This window comes from Trachemys scripta, chromosome 1 (assembly GCF_013100865.1).
Source record: "Trachemys scripta elegans isolate TJP31775 chromosome 1, CAS_Tse_1.0, whole genome shotgun sequence".
Classification (NCBI taxonomy): domain Eukaryota; kingdom Metazoa; phylum Chordata; order Testudines; family Emydidae; genus Trachemys; species Trachemys scripta.
In genome coordinates this window covers 64,185,750-64,204,548 of record NC_048298.1, presented here as the reverse complement: position 1 = coordinate 64,204,548, position 18,799 = coordinate 64,185,750, and the positions used below count along the sequence as shown (strand labels likewise).

Genomic DNA, 18,799 nt, shown 5'->3' with positions numbered 1-18,799 from the left:
CACTTAAGCTCTGAGTTTCGTAAGGTAAGCAGGGGAAATGGGTTTGATACAAATATATTTGAAAATATAATTGTAAGTTTTATGAAAATACATATCTCCTATTAACATTAAATCTATCATACTAACCTGATTTTTGCCAGAGATGAACTTTCCACTTTATTCAAATGGATCAAAGCTAGTCATCCATTACGAAATAATTATTTTATCATCTAAATTAATGCTACTAAATTACCCAGTCCTAACTTCACTGTACCTAGTTCCTTGTAATGTCAGAGGATTCCATAGGCATGCTTTTGACACACAACCCTAAATGTAACATCTGAAGTTAAATCGTGAATCTGTCAAATTTTTAGCTAAAAGCCTCTCAAATAGTAACTAAAAGGTATTTAAGCAAAATTTTCTCAGGAAAACGAAATACTGTCGTTTTATTCATTATCCCAGCAACTGGCAGTAGCAGCAGAAGACAGAGATGTCAAACTCTAAGGCTAGACACTATATACAGCAGCCTGAAGAAAACCTGTCTCCTGAAAATGTACTAAGAAAGTCCTACAGGCTTTTTAATCTCCAACCGAGACTTAATATTTGTAATGGATAAAACTCTAAAATATCAAAATAACTTGTGTTAGAGTACTGCACATAGCCACAAAATAAAAACATTAACAAATGGAAGATAAGGAACTAAAAATTACTAAGTTAATAAATATTTATCATCGAGATTTGAAAACAAACATCTATAAGTGAGTCATTATTACATATATTGAGCCCCAAACCTGAATGGGTTCTGTAAGTGCCCCTGCCATAACAACAAATACTAAAAAAAAAAAAAAAAAAAAAGCAACCCCCAAACCATCCTGTTCCCAACCAAATACTGTCTTTTAATCTCAAAGCAGAATAGCAAAACACAAAAATAAAAGCAAAAGCATATGAAGGGTTTTAAAACTCAGTAAAAAAAGATAAAGCAGACTTCTGTTGCATACTTCTTTCAACATCCAAAATATAGCAATCCAAAATGGATGGGTTGAACTCATATCTTTAAATGACAGCAACTCTACTTGATCAGGTGGTGTGATGACAACCTCAAACCCCATTTGGCCTCTCAAGATATTACAAGCAAAAGCTTCCAATCAAAGGTATTTACAGTTCAAAATCTTTTTAAGCCAGCTTGCAACAACTTAAAAGTGTGTGGTAGGGAACACTTTTAAAGCTTTGAGACTCATACGATCACATCAGCAAGAAATTTTTCCTTATCAGATGTTGTATGCCAGATGTGCCTCCCCCACTTCTGCAATGCAGCTCCTATCCCCATGCAAGAAAAGCTTCTGTTAAAATAAGAGTCACTCTCTCATGAGTCACCTTTTGAAAAAATTAATTTGATGGTCAGAACAAAACATCAAGCCTTGAGAAGATGAAGCCTGGAAACTACAGAACAGGGGTAGGCAGCCTATGGCACGCGTGCCAAAGGCGGCACACAAGCTGATTTTCAGTGGCACTCACACTGCGCAGGTCCTGGCCAACAGTCTGGGAGTCTCTGCATTTTAATTTAATTTTAAATGAAGCTTCTTAAACATTTTGAAACCTTATTTACTTTACATACAACAACAGTTTAATTATATATTATAAACTTATAGAAAGAGACCTTCTAAAAAGGTTAAAATGTATTACTGGCACACGAAACCATAAATTAGAGTGAATAAATGAAGACTCGGCACACCACTTCTGAAAGGTTGCCGACCCCTGCTATAGAAGAATTCAGATTTTCCAGGCAAGACAAAACTAGTCAACTAATCCAAAGATTATGCTGATGTCACTGATTTTCTTTGTTCTGTAGCCTTTTTTGTCAGTCAAAGGACTGGGAGAGAAAATGAACACCAAATCATGGAGAAAGCATTTACTGCAAAAACTATTTCACAAAACATGAAGGTCTTTCTTTTGTCATTACAGATGCAAACTGACAGAAATAGATTTGTCTGTGAGAAGTGAAATTATTTGCGGTTGAATGGTTATGTTATGGGATGCAACCCAGATCGGTGAAAAGTTGTGTCACTGTTTACCCTGTAACCCCAAGTGCATCACAATGCCTTGATTTTGTGGGTGTCGCAGGCAGAGAGCTACAGTAGCAAAGCATTGAGGGTTAGAGGTGACAACTTGATCCACTCTCTTCTGTGAGCCAACATGTAATTAGAACATCAGCCAGTGTATTTTTTCTCCTTAGAAGAGAATAGGACTCAGAAGAATAAGATACTTTCCTGACCAAAGCTCACACAATAATTGATTCAGAATTATCACCCGTTTGGATGCAGTAGTCACATTGTCAATTCAATCACTTTTGTTTCAAGCGGAATTCTGAGTTGTCAAAAGAAGATCAAGATGCTTGAAGCTCTATAAAATGCATATTCAATTCCTTTGCCAAAGACAACCTTCTACCTTGAGTCACACGTTGTCCAGTGCAATCCATAGCAATAGCATTTATGGGTGTTCTACCCATAGCTCGTGACAGGTGAAATGAGTAAAGATCTACTCACTCCAAGCAATGAGCACCCAATATCGAAGAAGAGAAGGATTAGATGACTGGAGTGGAGTCGGATCTAAGAAACCACTGCATTATACATGAAATCAGCAGACCCAGTGAATTAAGACTGTCCAGGTTCTGGCTGGGCACGTGAGTCACTGAACTACATATGGAATTCTTCCACAACAGAAGATTTCAACTCTGGTTATCTAGAACTGAACTTCCTGGTGAGAATCTAGGTAGACAATGATATATCCTTTTTCTTCAACTAAGGCCTTGTCTACACTACAGAGTTTTGTCAACAAAAGGAGGTGTACACGCTGCAATACTCCTTCCACCAACAAACTTTCCTGCTTTGCCGACAAAATAAAACCATCTTGACAAAAGGCATAGAGCTTTTTGCAGCAAAGTTATATCGACAAAGTGTGAGTGTAGACAGCGCGCTTGGTTATGTTCCAATAAATGGCTCCAGGAGATGTCCCACAATGCCTGATTGCTCTGGTCAGCAGTTCGAACACTGGTACACAAACCAAGGTACACAAACATCCACCCTTCCCCCCCCTTTAATGGCCTGGGAATTTTTGAAATTCCACTTCCTGTTTGCTCAGAGTGGACAGCTCACATCACATCTTCCCAGCTGACCAGGGCGGCTCCACACAGCAAACGCTCTCCCGCTTGGAGCACACGTGAGTTGTTGGATCTGCTGACACTGTGGGGAGAAGAGGCTGTGTAGTTCCAGCTCCGCTCCAGCCATAGGAACTTCGATACCTATGGTCAGATTTCTTGTGGCATGTTGGATAAAGGCTACGAACGGGACATGCAGCAGTTCCGTGCACAGATAAAATAGCTGAGGCAGGTGTACCAGAAAGCAAGGGAGTCAAACTGTCGACCTGAGGCTACACCAAAGACCTGCCACTTCTATAAAGAGTTGGATGCCATCCTCGGTGGACACCTCACTGCTACCGCCAAGAGCCCTGTGGATACTTCAGCAGGGCTGGAGTCAGCAGACTCAACCCCAAGGATGAAGTAAGTCATGGACAAGGAGGTTGAGTTGGAGGACAATGTGGAGCACATGGCAGGATCATCCACTGGCACGGCAAGTCAGGATCTCTTTTTCACTCCAGAGGGATCTCGCCAGTCCCAGCAGTCCGTCTCTGGCACACATGATGCAGGAGAGGAGAGCTCTGATAAGTTGAGTTGATGCTGCTAAGTTATATGAGGTCCTTTGCTTTGCATATTCTGGAGTGAGTGAAGGGACAGAAATGTGCATGACTAGCTGTGTTTGCGTGTGCTTCACATTCTCTCTTGTGCAGCTAAGCAGTGTGGCGGAACAATGTGTTAATGCCTACCGAGATGTCACAGGATTCCTGCAAAGATCTCTAGGAAAAACTTTTCTGCAGGTACTCGCCAATCCTCTGCCGAAAGTTCCTTGGCAGAAGTGCTTTGTTCCTTCCCCTGTTGTAGGAAACTTTCCCGTGCCAATCGGCAATCACTTGTGCAGGGACCAAAGCAGCACACAGGCAAGCAGCTTAGGGACGTGGTCTGAGGCTGCACGCATGGAGGAGATGCACTCTTGCATCCTTGCTTACCATCAGGAGTGAAATATCAGCTTCAATGGCCCCCGCCTGTGGAAAATGGTGGCAGAATTTACAATATTGTTCCTAATTGCCTGCAGTGATCCCCTTAAAAAACCACCTAGACCCTTTGCCCCATCTTGAGCACCCTTTTTCCTCCCTCCAGGCTGAACTCACCATGTTTAGGGCATTCACCGAGCTGTGTGCTTGCTAAGGGACAATGAGAAACTGATTCATTTAAACATTTAAAAAGATGTGCATTTTACTACAATGATTCGATGCTGGGCGTGCACTAACAATCATGCTTCTGTTTATTGTTTCTTGTGCATCTGCAAATGTGGCCTTCAGGGGAACCCCCCTACACACCGGCAAATAAGGAAGTGACCAAGGAAGGACAAGAAGGACATGTTTCAAGAGGTGATCCAACCCTCAGAGGCCAAAAAACAAGAACACAGGGTGAGGAGAGATACTTTAAAAGAAAATGATAAAACAGACAGGAAGGAGAGCCAGGAGTGAATTTTAATGGGGCAAAAAGCAGATGATAAAAGTGATGGAGGAGCAAACAGAGATGTTGAAGTCCCTAATCACGTTGCAGGCAGAACACATGCATGCTCCCCCCACCCACCCCAAGCCAATACAGAACTGCTTTTCAAGCCCTCCCCACACTCCTCCCACACATTCCTTGCAACTTCCTAGAATGTCTCGGTACCCTGTTCATGCCACCCCTTCAGACAGCTTCCAAAATGATAGCTGGACTTACACACAGCTATAAGAGCCTACATTGCCTTTCACTGTTATTGCCCTTCCCACCAAGCCTTTTGTATGTGTTGTTAATTGGTATTTAATAAAAACATACTCTTTGAAAGATAACAAATCTTTATATGTCTCCTACACATGGTGGTTGCTGCTGAAATTAATACAATGGCAATTTGATCATTTCCTGACTACAGGAATCATCAGGTCAGGAATCATCAACATTTTCATACAAGGTGGCAAGTTACCAAAGCATGGCAGAGTGCTGTATAGAAAGACACATTACTGTTGCTCATTGTCAAAATAGTGCCTAAAAGCCTCCATGATTCGAATAGCGCCCCCTTGTATCCCTCTACTATTCCTGGTATCTAGCTGCTCAAAATCAGCTGCCAGGCGATCAACCTCCACACTCCACTCCAGAGGAAACTTTTCACCCTTAGCCTCACAAATATTATGGAGCACATAGTAGGTTGCTATGGACATGGGAATATTTTCCTCATTTAAATCTAATCTGCCATAAAGGCAGGGCCAACATGTTTTTTAATCTGCCAAAGGCATGTTCTACTGTCATTCTGCACCTGCTCAGCTTATTGTTGAAGCGTTCCTTGCTGCTGTCCAGCTATCCCATGCAACGCTTCATGAGCCATGGGAGCAAGGGGTACACTGGGTCTCTCAGGATCCCTATGGGCATTTCAACATCCCCCGTTGGTATCTTCTGGTCTGAAAAGAAAGTGCCTGCTTGCAGTTTTCTGTACACTCCAGTGTTCCTGAAGATGCATGCGTCAAGCACCTTCATGGACCACCCCATCTTGATGTCAGTGAAACACCCACGGTAATCCACAAACACCCGCAATACCATAGATAAGTACCCCTTTCTATTAATATCCTCCGTCGCAAGATGGTCCGGGGCCAAAATTGGGATATGCCTGCCATTTATTGCCCCTCCGCAGTTATGGAATCCCATTACCACAAAGCCATCCACTATTTCACACACATTGTCAAGAGTCATAGACCTTTCATAGCAGGATGCGATTAATGGCCCAGCACACTTTTTGTTAATGCAGTCCCAATGGTGGACTTCCCGACTCCAAACTGATTCGCGACTGACTGGCAGCAGTCTGAAGTTGACAGCTTCCACACAGCAATCACCACACGCTTCTCCACTGAGAGGGCAAACTCTGCACACAGTTCCAGGAAGGTGGCTTTCCACATCTGAAAGTTCTGCAGCCACTGCTGGTCATCCCAGACTTGCATAACGATGCAATCCCACCACTCAGTGCTTATTTCCTAAGCCTAAAAGCAATTGTGCACCACATGCAGCTGCTCTGTGAATGCCAAAAGTAATCTGGTGTTGCTTCTTTCCACGGTATGCAACAGGTCAGGCACCTCTGATTCCTGTTCAGATTAGATGCCCATGATATACTGCATGACCAGCCGTGATCTGTTCCTATCAGTGACTACAACAGTAGAGAGCAGTACAAGATCCATCCTTTCAGACGGAGATGGAGGGCACACAGTAAACATGGGCCATTGAAAAATGCCGCGAAACGCAGTCAGAAGCTCATGGAATGATGGGATGGAAAAAACATGCATAATTCGATGATGAGCCAACACCCATGATGCACTGCGATCCACTCCACCTTCCCACAAGTCCTAGCAGCAGAAGGTGGCGAGTAGCACAGTGGGATAGCTAACCATAGTGCACTGCTCTCACTATCAATGCTAGAGCACCAATTGTGGATGCTCTCTGCCAACAGAAGGAGCGTTGTGTGAACTTCCACAAGCAACAATTATACCAGTTTTTGATCGTTGGCATAACTTGTGTCAACAAAACTCTGCAGTGTAGACAAGGCCTGAACCAAGGCTCTCAAATACTCTTACAATCTCTTGAACTACTTGTGGTGCTGTTTGTTGCCCAGCCACTTGCATTAAGTCATCCAATTATAAGACAAGACTTCAGGTGCCTTCCCCTTAGTTTTGCTGCTTTCACCTTGGTAAAGTCTTAGTGTTGAAGCTATCTTAAATGGCAAGCCAGAAGAAAACTATAGTGACAGTTACTATATAAACAGTTAGCTAGAGGCAGAAAATATAGTTTTACATCTAGAGTATGCATTTTAAAGAGGTTTTAGAACCCTTCCTTTACTAAAATGTAATGAGGAAAAAGCTCTCGGTTTGCCACTTGAAAAAAAAATTCTGAAGGGCCTGGCTGTTGAAAGGAAATATATAGTGATAGTGCTGCAAGTGTCAAGTCAAACAATTCCTTAAAGGAGTAAAGGGCTAGAGTACTCCATCTCGTAATGTTACCCTCTCAAAAGGATATGCCTTGCTGGAACAGGAGGCAATCATGGGAAAGGTGTTCTAACAAACTACTATAGACCGTTATGCTTTGCATAATCATACTAAAGTCATGTCTAAACTTACCTCCGGAGTGATCGATCCAGCAGGGGTTGATTGATCGCATCTAGTGAAGACGTAATAAATCAACGACCGAGCGCTCTCCCATCGACTCCGGTACTCCACCGGAGCGATATGCATAAGCGGAGTTGATGGGGGAGCATCAGCAGTCGACCTACCGCAGTGAAGACACCATGGTAAGTAGCTCTAAGTAAGTTGACTTCAGCTACAGAATTTTCGTAGCTGATGTTTTATAACTTAGACTGACTTGGGCCTGGTCTACACTGGGGGTGGGGAAGCTAAGTCCTCAATTTTGAGTTTTCTAGAAGAACTTTGTCCTTCTACATGCTTCTGAACTATAAGAATCCCCCTTGGGGTGGGGGGGAGGAGGAATAATATAGTTTATTTTTTTCCAGTAGATTTGAGGATTGTTTTTTGAATCATAATCCTCAATTTAATTCTCAATCCTATGGGTCCCAGAAGCTATAAAGTCCTGTGCATATTTGGCCATGAAGGAGTCAGGTGTATGGTAGCACTCCCTGTGAAGGAAGGAGTAGCTTTTATTTAGAGAATATGCAATGCTTCAACAATGGGCCAGAGAAACCACCTCGGGGACAAAAAAAGAAAGGAATGTTCTTGTGCAACGGACAGGGTTGGACATGCTCCTAATCTTTCTCAAATAGCTGAATTTGAAAAGTAGATCCAGGCCATCTATCTAGGACTTCTCTGGGAACTAAACTACCTTTATCTCTAGCTGAGAAACTATGAGTAGGGCACTGAAGCAGTTCATTTGAACTACCTGCGAGGTCCACACACCAACTAACTTACATAGGCTACAGCTTAAAGAAATATCCTGGAGTAGAGGACATTCTGTCCTTATTTCAATTTCATACACCTTGTTATGAGATTACTCCATTATTAAAGGGCAAAATATTATGTTTGCTCAGCTTACATCTTTTTCCGACCGATGTGGGAACATTGAAGACTGGCTGTAGTACATGTTTTCATCGTGGTAGTCACTGTCGACCCCCTCTACAAACTTCTTTCTTGAAGCACCAAACATGCTGTTTGTCACCTAAATGATAAGAAACATGATTACACTCTATACACAGTAGCTTTCTAAAGAAGCAAAATGGATAAGGTAATTTGTATATTAATGGTCACTTTTTATGCTAGGGAAATACTTCTATACTACAGAATGGCATAAACATATCATGGGCATATTCTATAACTAAAAAATAAGTTTTGATAAACAGCTAAATAAATAAGGAAATACTGTCATCCTTCTTACTGGATTACTATGATATTTCAAGGTCCCTTAAAACCCGAAAGGAAAAGCATTACATTAACTTTATATTAACAGAGCTCCAGATCAAAGGCGCAAAAGCATACATTATGTTGTGGAACACGAGGAGACTTCTTTTAGATCAGTGTACTTCTGCATATAAAGTTTTTGTTTGCTTTCGGCAACGTTTCAGAATACCAGTTAAGCATTTCAGTGCAATGATAAAAAATTATACCTGCTAATGTGGAAATTTCTATAGAATGAAAAGAAAAACGCCTGGTTAGAAATATGAACTTCAGTGCCTCATTCTCAGATATTTCTGATATTCTGTAGCAGTCATTTTGATTTCTGGTTCAAGGAACTCCAAAATAGTTATGAAAAAATAAAAGATTACAAAGCCACACTTATTGGGGGAGCTGGTAGGAACCCTTATATTCAGGTTGTTTAACACTTTCCATTCTAAAGGATTTTTGCACCCTTTTCTTTGAGAAGCATTAACACATACATGCTTGCAATCAGTCTTCGATATTCACTTGAGGGAAACCTCTCAGGTTGTAGAAATGCCTTTTTTCTTTGTCCCATAAAATTCCATTCAGATTTAGCAAAATTGTCAAAAAAAAATGTAGTTGCTATTTCCTCTCCCTTGCTTTCCTTCAACCCCTGGGAAATTCTGGTAGCCTCTCAAAACCACTGAACGTTCTAAGAAGTCCAGCTCAAGCAAACTGCCAGAACAGCAGCACCATCACCACACTTTGCTGGTAGTACCTGGGAGCTGCTAGAGTCAGTGTGGCAAGGGGCGGGGTAGAGTTGATTTTGAGAGCTGGGGTTGGCTTCCCATGCCAATCCCTCCCACCACCCCAAGTGCACAGGAGCTAGCTCCCTGACTTCTTGGAGATGGCATGCGGGGGGACAAACTAGGCCAGACACACCCAGATCCAGAACATGACTTCAGTGTCTCATTCCCCCACACTCTGGGATAAAAATCCTTCCTCTGACAGCTACTGTAGTTACACCTATAGCTCAAGTGGTGGAAGTCTGTGCCAAAGGCTCAGGCTTCAAATTCTGCTGAGGATGTATGATAGGGAGATTGCCAGCGTTACAAACACACACACACACACACACACACACACACACACACACACACCCACCCCTACTTTTACTTTTGTCATTTAAAAAAAACAAAACCTAGGAAATTAACATTCTTAACTTTTTTGTATGTATTTGGGTTTCGAACTACAGCATTCAAACTAAAGCAATGCCAGATTTACAGTTGCCATTTTAATCTTAATTCGGCCCCACATGCATATGCATTATACATAGGGCGCTACCAAATTCACAGCCGTGAAAAACGCGTCATGGACCGTGAAATCTGGTCTCCCCCGTGAAATGTGATCTTTTGTGTACTTCTACCCTATGCTACATAGATTTCAGAGGAGAGACCAGGGTTTCTCAAACTGGGGGTCCTGCTACAAAAGAGGGTTGTGGATGGGTGGGGGGGTGTCACAAGGTTATTGTAGGGGGGTTGCGGTATTGCCACCTTTACTTCTGTGCTGCCTTCAGAACTAGGTGGCCAGAGAATGACAGCTGCTGGCTAGGCGCCCAGCTCTGAAGGCAGCGCCCCACCAGCAGCAGCGCAGAAGAAAAGGTGGAAATACCATATCATGCCACCCTTCTGCGCTCCTGCCTTCAGAGTTGGGTCAGGACCCCTACAGTTACAACACCATGAAATTTCAACATCTGAAATCATGAAAGTTATGATTTTTAAAATCCTATGATCGCAAAATTGACCAAAATGGACCATATATTTGGTAGGGCTCTAATTATATAGTCTAAATTGCAGGATCACACACTATTTTCCCCAGGAACCCTACCTCATTCAATGCACAGGGTGGATTCATAAGGGGGCGAACTAAGGTTGCACAGGCAACCAACCAACTGTAAATTCCTAACTTTTGAGTGCTTGATTACCCAATCTAAACAGTATTCTTTTAATGTAGTTTTTGTATTGATAAAATTAAGAAAAGGAGGTAACTGAACATCCAACAGTGCTGCCCCCTTGGGCTTTTATCAACATCAAAAAGTTCTGCTATAAAACCAGATACATTAAAACATTAATTATACACTTAACTAAAATAGGAACTGAAGCAAAGCTTTCTAAAATCTGTATTTTAAATGGTAATTCAGTATTCTCTGACCCAAACAATATATACAGCCATACAGTCCTTGTGTACACGAGAATAAAAAAGGTGTATTTTTAAAACCATAGTGCAGACAGGCCAAGTTCTTTTAACAGATGCTAGCTGGTTTAGATGTACCCTACACTGTCACATTGGTGCTTGGTAGAGTTCACCTCAGCTAGCTAATAGACTTCCCTCCACACAGCAAGGGTTCACATAATCAACTGTGTGAAAATGCACCTTTTTCTGCCTACTGTGTAAAAAGATTGGCTCGTCAAAGTTGTCCTAGAATTTAAAAGGATGGGATGTTAGTCGCAATCTTAACCTGTCGTCTCTCTGCGTGTAATATGCATGTTTAAGCAACTCTAACTTCTTGAAATATCAAAAAAGCAGCTGGAAAAAAGTCTAGAAAATAAATGACACTACTAACTATGGAGCATGAGTCCTGATATCACCTTGTGAATTTTCAATCACAACTTTAATTTGCATCATTCTACATCTTTGGCATAAAATGTGAAGTGGTAGGAAGTTGCATCATCAAAAATGCTGTGAACTTCCCCTAAGCAGCAATGTGGTTAGTGCACCATTGGTATCGGAGTTATTTGAATAATGGAATGGTGAGCCTTGGCTGGATGGGAGCAATTCTTTAGTCAGGTCCCATGCCTTCTGCACTAGTGATCTTTCAGAGCAAAGCAGAAAATATGCCATCTGGCCAGGTGTACAATGAAATATAAGGGAGTGGAGGGGTTGTTCACTGATCCCATTAGGCAGTCAACTTACCAAATGCCTTGAATCATGCATAGCCAAACTCTTAAATAAAATAATTGAAATATTTTAACTCCACTAAAGTATTTGTATACAAGCTCCTAACCCACACTTGCAGTTCAGCTAATCAAAAGCATTTATTGCTGCTGATCCCAACATCAACTTATTTGTACAAATTCCTACTACTCTTGAAGTCATGATTTTTATACTCAGAGTGCAGGCCATATGTAGTTCAGTAAATTTCAGCTTTTTTGGCTGAAACTCCATAGAAACTGTCAATACCTCAGTGCTAATATTGTTGTACTAGCAGTAACTCATCCCCCATTACAATTATCATCATTTTGCTGCTTCCAGTATATGAAAGGAGAGTGGTTCTCTTTGTTAACATGGAATCCACATATAAGCATTTATCAAACACTTGTATACTTTACATGATATTTTCAAGCACATCAGATAGTCCAGACTCTGAAAAACTCAACAGCAGCTACTGAAATTTAGCTGTATTTAGATAGTAAAATATTCCTCATTTACTGTACTGATCAACAACATTTAAAATACTGTGCATGGAAGACTTCAAATTTTCACTATAACTGAATTCCACTTTAATTACAATGAAATGGAGTATTACTATTGTTTAGAGATTGTAAACTCCTTCAGGCAAGAGCCTATAATCTACTGTATTTTTCTCTTGAAGTAATTAGCACAATTTTAGACAATATAAAATAATACACAAAGAAGTGTCCCAAATTACATCAATGTAGTCAACTGACTATCAGATATATAGTGAAGTTTCACTATAAGCATATCCCAACTGTGCTAAATTGTCTCAGAATGCAATCACCTACCAGATGAAACGGAGCATTTAACAGGCTAAGGGAATTATCCACTCCTTTTCTCTGTTTGGGAGAATGAGAGAAAAGAAGTTGCTTTACACCATGTGGGAAGGATACAGGAATCCTTGGTTGAAGCTACGCCTAAGCAAGGGACAAAGAGGAACTAGGCCTATCAACCAACTACTTCTCTTGTGAGGGAGTAAATATATAGCCTCTGAGGGTATGTCTACACTGCAATTAAAAACCAGCAGATGGCCCATGCCAGCTGATTTGGGTTCAGAGGACTTGGGCTAATGGGCTGTTTCACTTTGGTACAGACATTTGGGCTTGGCCTGCAGCCTGAGCTCTGGGACCCTCCCACCTCGCAGGTGGAGTTCCAGCCCAAGCCCGAACGTCTACACCACTTAGCCCAAGTCCTGCAAGCCCAAGTCAACTGGCATGGGCCAGCCACGGGTTTTAATTACAGTGTAGACATACCCTGAGAGGCCCATCTAGAGTTCTCATTTTCCAGTACCCCTTGCATCTGCATGAGAGAGTAAAGAGGAAAACCTTTAGACAGGTAGGCCCTTCTCCTATTACGGTGAAGTTCTGCAATTAATTGCAATAAAAATACCTTCTGAGAACACTAGTGTCATCAAAACACATACTAATAGATATTTTCTATCTCAAAAAGTGTAATTACTGTAGGTTTAAAAAACTTTACAGTAAAAATACATCAGGTATGATAGAAACCAAGCATCACAAAAACGCACAATGAAAAAGCTGAAACATGCCCAACTAAAATTAGAACTACAGTATAGGATTCCACATTAATGATTTGCTCTTTGCTGCCCCAGCTGTCAGAGCTTCCCAGAGCTTTGAAGGGAGGGGTGCATGCCTATGTAGCTGTATGCAGGGCAGCAGAGTTCAAAACAGTGAGCAGAATGGTCATAGTGGGCATTGGGGATAGTGAGGGAGGCCAGTTATGGCAACATAACGAATGGCAGCATCTACTTTGACACTTTGTCACTTTAACTTTGCCACAAAAAGCTTTATGCCTGTTGTTGAGGTGTTTTTATTTTGTCAGCAAAACAGGACAGTTTTGCTGACAAAAGTAGCTTTGTAGTGTGTACATCTCCTCTATTTTGTCAGCAAAAGCTGTCTTTTGCCAACAAAACTGTGTAGTATAGACAAGGCCTAAGCAATGGCATTTTATAGGGACACTGGACTGTATGAATACAATTAGTTGCTTTGATTGCTGAATCCTTGCAAGACAACATCCACGCTTTTTTGACAGTGATTTTGGTGCATCCACAAAAAGGATGATTAAGCTACAGTTAACTAAGGCAAAGTTTACTTCTGAATGAGAAAGAACAGGAGTACTTGTGGCACCTTAGAGACTAACAAATTTATTAGAGCATAAGCTTTCGTGGACTACAGCCCACTTCTTCGGATGCATATAGAGTGGAACATATATTGAGGAGATATATATACACACACATACAGAGAGCATGAACAGGTGGGAGTTGTCTTACCAACTCTGAGAGGCCAATTAAGTAAGAGAAAAAAACTTCTGAAGTGATAATCAAGATAGCCCAGTACAGACAGTTTGATAAAAAGTGTGAGAATACTTACAAGGGGAGATAGATGCAATGTTTGTAATGGCTCAGCCATTCCCAGTCCTTGTTCAATCCTAAATTGATTGTATCTAGTTTGCATATCAATTCCAGCTCAGCAGTCTCTCGGAGTCTGTTTTTGAAGTTTTTCTGTTGTAAGATAGCCACCCGCAGGTCTGACATTGAATGACCAGACAGGTTAAAGTGTTCTCCCACTGGTTTTTGAGTATTATGATTCCTGATGTCAGATTTGTGTCCATTAATTCTTTTGCGTAGAGACTGTTCGGTTTGGCCAATGTACATGGCAGAGGGGCATAGCTGGCACATGATGGCATATATCACATTGGTAGATGTGCAGGTGAACGAGCCCCTGATGGTATGGCTGATGTGATTAGGTCCTATGATGATGTCACTTGAATAGATATGTGGACAGAGTTGGCATCGGGCTTTGTTACAAGGATAGGTTCCTGGGTCAGTGTTTTTGTTCAGTGATGTTTGATTGCTGGAGAGTATTTGCTTGTTCCACAGACAACCCCCCAACATAAAGCAAATACTCACCAGCAACCACACATCAATGAACAAAAACACTGACCCAGGAACCACAGCATGGATCACACCATGGAAGAACAGTGATGGCGTTTTACATTAAGACCCGATTTTATAAGAAAATCAATAGCATGACAGAATCAGATGGTTGCTGAGGATCATTAACCGCAGTAGGAGAAATCGGGGGTATTAGAAGATACTGAAATTGCAAACACAGTATTCAGAACTGTCCCCAGAACAAACAGCTAGCTGATGAAGCAGCCTAACATTAATATCCACTTCACACACTTAACTAGCCACAAACCTGGTCTAAAAGATATGCTGGTTTTAAACCACGTTCCAGACTACAGCTGGCAAACTTCTGAATGAGAAAGAAAAATTTTTAAGATCTCTCTGCAGATTGTTGCCACAATATTACAGTGAGAGCCTACAAGATGAAAAATAGCTTGTGTGAACCCTTGTGGAGGCTGGCTACAAATATAGAACAATGCTCACTGGCACATATTTTGTCTAATCAAAGTCGTCATAACACAGGTGTGTATAACTAAAAGCACCACAAAAGTGAGCAACTATTAGAAATATCCTTGCAACAGAAAGAAGGTCTGAGAGCAAGTGGGCTTTACCAACCATGGTGGAGCTAAAGATAAAACTCACTTGCTCATTCTTGAGCCACAAGAACCATCAGAAAAAAGTTACCCAGAAAGGTTACTTCCCCATTGTGATGCAGTCCCTGGTAGATCACAGAGTCCCATCAGATACCAAATAAATTAAGAGGGAAAGCAAAGTACTTCATCCTTCACCCTCTCTCTTTTGTTTTCCCTTGGCTAATGAACTCATCTCGGAATCACAGCAACAGAATCAAGAGGTCACTTTGGTCAAGTGTGAATCTGAATGGCTGAAGGTGAGGCAGAGAACACTTTTAATGTGTAATGGCAGTACTATGTCCACATTGTTATTTCAGTGGGTTACATTTTGCACAATAGTTTCTGAAAGGCATGAATGAAGAGGCAGAAAGTGCCATTAGATTTGCCTAAAAGAAAACCCAAGGGATTCCAGAGTCCAGCATTGTGTAGGCTGGAAAGTTAACATAATGAATGCCAATATTTTGTGACTGCAGCAGCAAAGGGTAGGAAAAACTATGGAGTATATTAACTGCATTACGTCACCAGCTTCCACATTATTTCATCATACTTCTACTGTGCAGGGAGGGTGGGAGAAATAGAGCATGAAAATGATTCTATGATAGGATCTCCGACAACCACTAAAGCACAGCCAGCCTTTGGGCCCATGATTTGGGAGGGAACTAGAAATGTAGAGAGAGAATAATTATTTTTAAAGTACAAATGAAAGCTGTTTCTAGCCCTTTTCCCAGCAAATGTAGTCTTGAAAATGAAACCAATGTAAGATGACCACTAGGGTTAAAAGGTACAGACAGCTCCAACAGTGTAAATCAATGACCACCACTGTGGCAGCATGCAGCCCCCAGCAGACTTTTTTTGCAGCCACAACAGCATAGGCAGAGATCGGCAGGGGGGCGGGGGAGGGGGCAGCAGGGATCAGCGCCCTGCACCACAAGGTCTTTGGGCAGCACCTCTGGAGACACGTGGGGCTGGCGTGTGCAGCGCTGGAGGTGGCTTGTCAGGGGAGGCAGAAGTGGCATTCGGTTGCCCAGCACGGGAGCCTGGGACTCCACAGGCAGCCCAGCTCACCTTCCCCAGGGCAGGCTTTTGCTGAAGGGCCACAGGAGACAGGGACAGAGAGATAAGTTGGTGCTTCCCCTGCCTGGGGCTGCACTTGCTGTTTACATTTGCTGTAGCTACTGCAGCAGCCCAACAGCTGTGATCTGCTCCAGGGTTTGGCAGCTCCCCGGCAAGGTGAGGGGCTCCTGCTTCATGACACAGAGCACAAGAATACGAGCAAAGTCCAGGTAGAATTTTTGTACAGGCATCCACCTTTTACCCAAAAACCAAAAAGAAAACTGTCTCAGTTCAGTAAAGAATTGAAACAACTGTGCATTGTTTTTTTATTATTGAGTCTGCAAAAAAAATTAAATCCCTACATAAATAAATTACAAAGATATGGACATGTATCTGTGCATATTTATTTGCTTTTAAAAATTGTCAGAGCGACCACAAGCAAGAGTTGGTGGCCACACCCCGAGGCCACCAAAAAATTTGTTTTGAGACCCCCTGTGCTAGGTTCTTCTTATACATTGGGGATTGCCGGCTATCTAGAACATTCTATCCCTCAATGTATACTTTGTATCTAATTTGTATCAACTAAGTTTGCCATGTATTTTAAGGAACCTTCTTGTTTACCCTCCCCAAAATTCTTAGGGAGCTCTGTAGTGCAATTATGGAGGATGAAAGCCAATTCTGGGCATGTGGGTTTTGGGTTTTTTTGTTGGTGTTTGTTTTGTTTTTTGAGAGGGTGAATTGTGGTGGTCAAAAATTGTTTTTGATAAATTATTATACTAGACATTATTGTTCCATATTCACCCCCTTAATATTGTCATAGCATCACTTAGTGTTGCATTCAATACTCTCTTCAGTAAGCCTAATGTAGACCTGCTGGCTGTAAGCTTAGGTGGTGAGCGCCATTCAGATCACCTGATCACTCTAGATCCTGAGCAGGTTCAATGACACAGGCCCATGTACAGCTCCAAAAGGTTTTCACTAGAATAGACAGTCAACAAAGAAAAAAAGATGTGGATAGCTAACACTAGAGTACCACCAGCTTATATATATGTTTGCTTCAGCTCTTTACTACAATTTAAACTGCAAAGTGCACTTATCAACTCCTTCCATTCTCACTCCTGCATCTTGCTTTAATTCGTCCCCTATAACTGGGCTGCCCTCCCTACCCCGTGTAACAAACATCCATCCTTTCGTCTTAAATACTGCTTCAAAACACAATTCACTTGAACAGTGCGGCCATACTCCTCCACAAGTGGTGCTATTATATGTGCATAAAAAAAAAAATTATCTGCACTACTATTTATAATGCAGTAGCAGCTAAAAACTCTAGACATGGATCAGGAGCCCACTGATAGACACTGTGCAAAATACACGGACCACCCCCTCACAAAATGGTTTCTGCCCCCAAAGTGTGTGATATTTTGACCATTGTCTGTCGTCTTAAAGTAAAATCCTTGTCTTATCTTCTGTACACTGCTGAACATATTGTCAGCGGTGAGTGAATAATGCTCAGCATTGTATACCATGCAAGATAGCATCCCTTATTAAAGGGAGAATTGCCACATGGAATATCTGAGGCACCAGGGGCAGAGGTGGGGGTCACAAAAGGAGGACCGTAAAACTTGAAACACCACATTGTGGGAGGAAGTTAGAAGGACTAGTTAACCTAGTGAAGCTGAAGTGCTTGAGACTTCCAGTCCACGCTGAATAGCAGAACCATCATCAATTCAACCTGACCACTTATTGTCTTAATGGCTGCGTCCCAGATGCTCCATCCAGACGACAAACCTAATGCTAGAAAATTTAGAAACTGTAAGCACTCTAAGTGAGTGTTTGCCTGTGGAAAAAAGGGGAACATTTCAGAGCAAAACAATAATCTCTCTCGTTCATAGGGAAAACAAATGTTATCAGTGAGTGTTTTGTGCAACAAAGTATGCTGCTGAACGTGAACACTTGGGTCAATAACCAGCAAATGCCTTGCTAGCACAGAGTTTGATTTCTGTGATAAACATTTCTATAAACTTCTGTCTTCACAAATTTCAAAAAGATCTCTTCCCTAATCACCAGTGATTTAAGATTTCTCATATGGATGTAGATTAATTAAATTATATTAGAGTTTAGCAGCCTGAAGCAAATAAGTAACGGGTTTAGAATACTAAAACTAATTCTCTTTATTAAATGTTTGTTTTTCAAAATTATTGTAGGTACACATCTACCTCGATATAACGCTGTCCTCAGGAGCCAAAAAATCTTACTGTGTTATAGGTGAAACCGTATTATATTGAGCTTGCTTTGATCCACCGAAGTGTGCCCCCCCGAAGCACTGCTTTACCGTGTTATATCCGAATTCGTATTATATCGGGTCACGTTATATCAAGGTAGCGGTGTATCACCAAGGAAGACTTGGTTTATCATTTTATTGGACTCAACAGTACACTAAGATATTAAGAAATCTTCTTGTAGAATTGATGATTGAGAAGTCATTAGAGGTGGATTTGGAACAAATTGATAAACTAAACAGTAATAAGTCACCAGGACCAGATGGTATTCACCCAAGAGTTCTGAAGGAATTCAAATATGAAATTGCAAAACCACTAACTGTAGCTTGTAACCTCATTTAAATCAGCTTCTATACCAAATGATTGGAGAATAGCTAATGTGACACCAATTT

General features: G+C 41.5%; 1 protein-coding gene across 3 annotated transcripts in view; it reads right to left on the bottom strand.

The window, feature by feature from the left end:
- The window catches only part of CNOT2 (CCR4-NOT transcription complex subunit 2), a 129,348-nt gene that overhangs the window by 48,792 nt on the left and 61,757 nt on the right, over positions 1-18,799 (bottom strand). For all 3 annotated transcript variants that reach the window (XM_034771379.1, XM_034771389.1, XM_034771369.1), the window contains one exon: positions 8,183-8,305. In XM_034771379.1, the coding sequence (XP_034627270.1) occupies positions 8,183-8,293 (111 nt within the window). In that variant the 5' untranslated portion in view covers positions 8,294-8,305. The remainder of the gene's footprint in view (positions 1-8,182; positions 8,306-18,799) is intronic.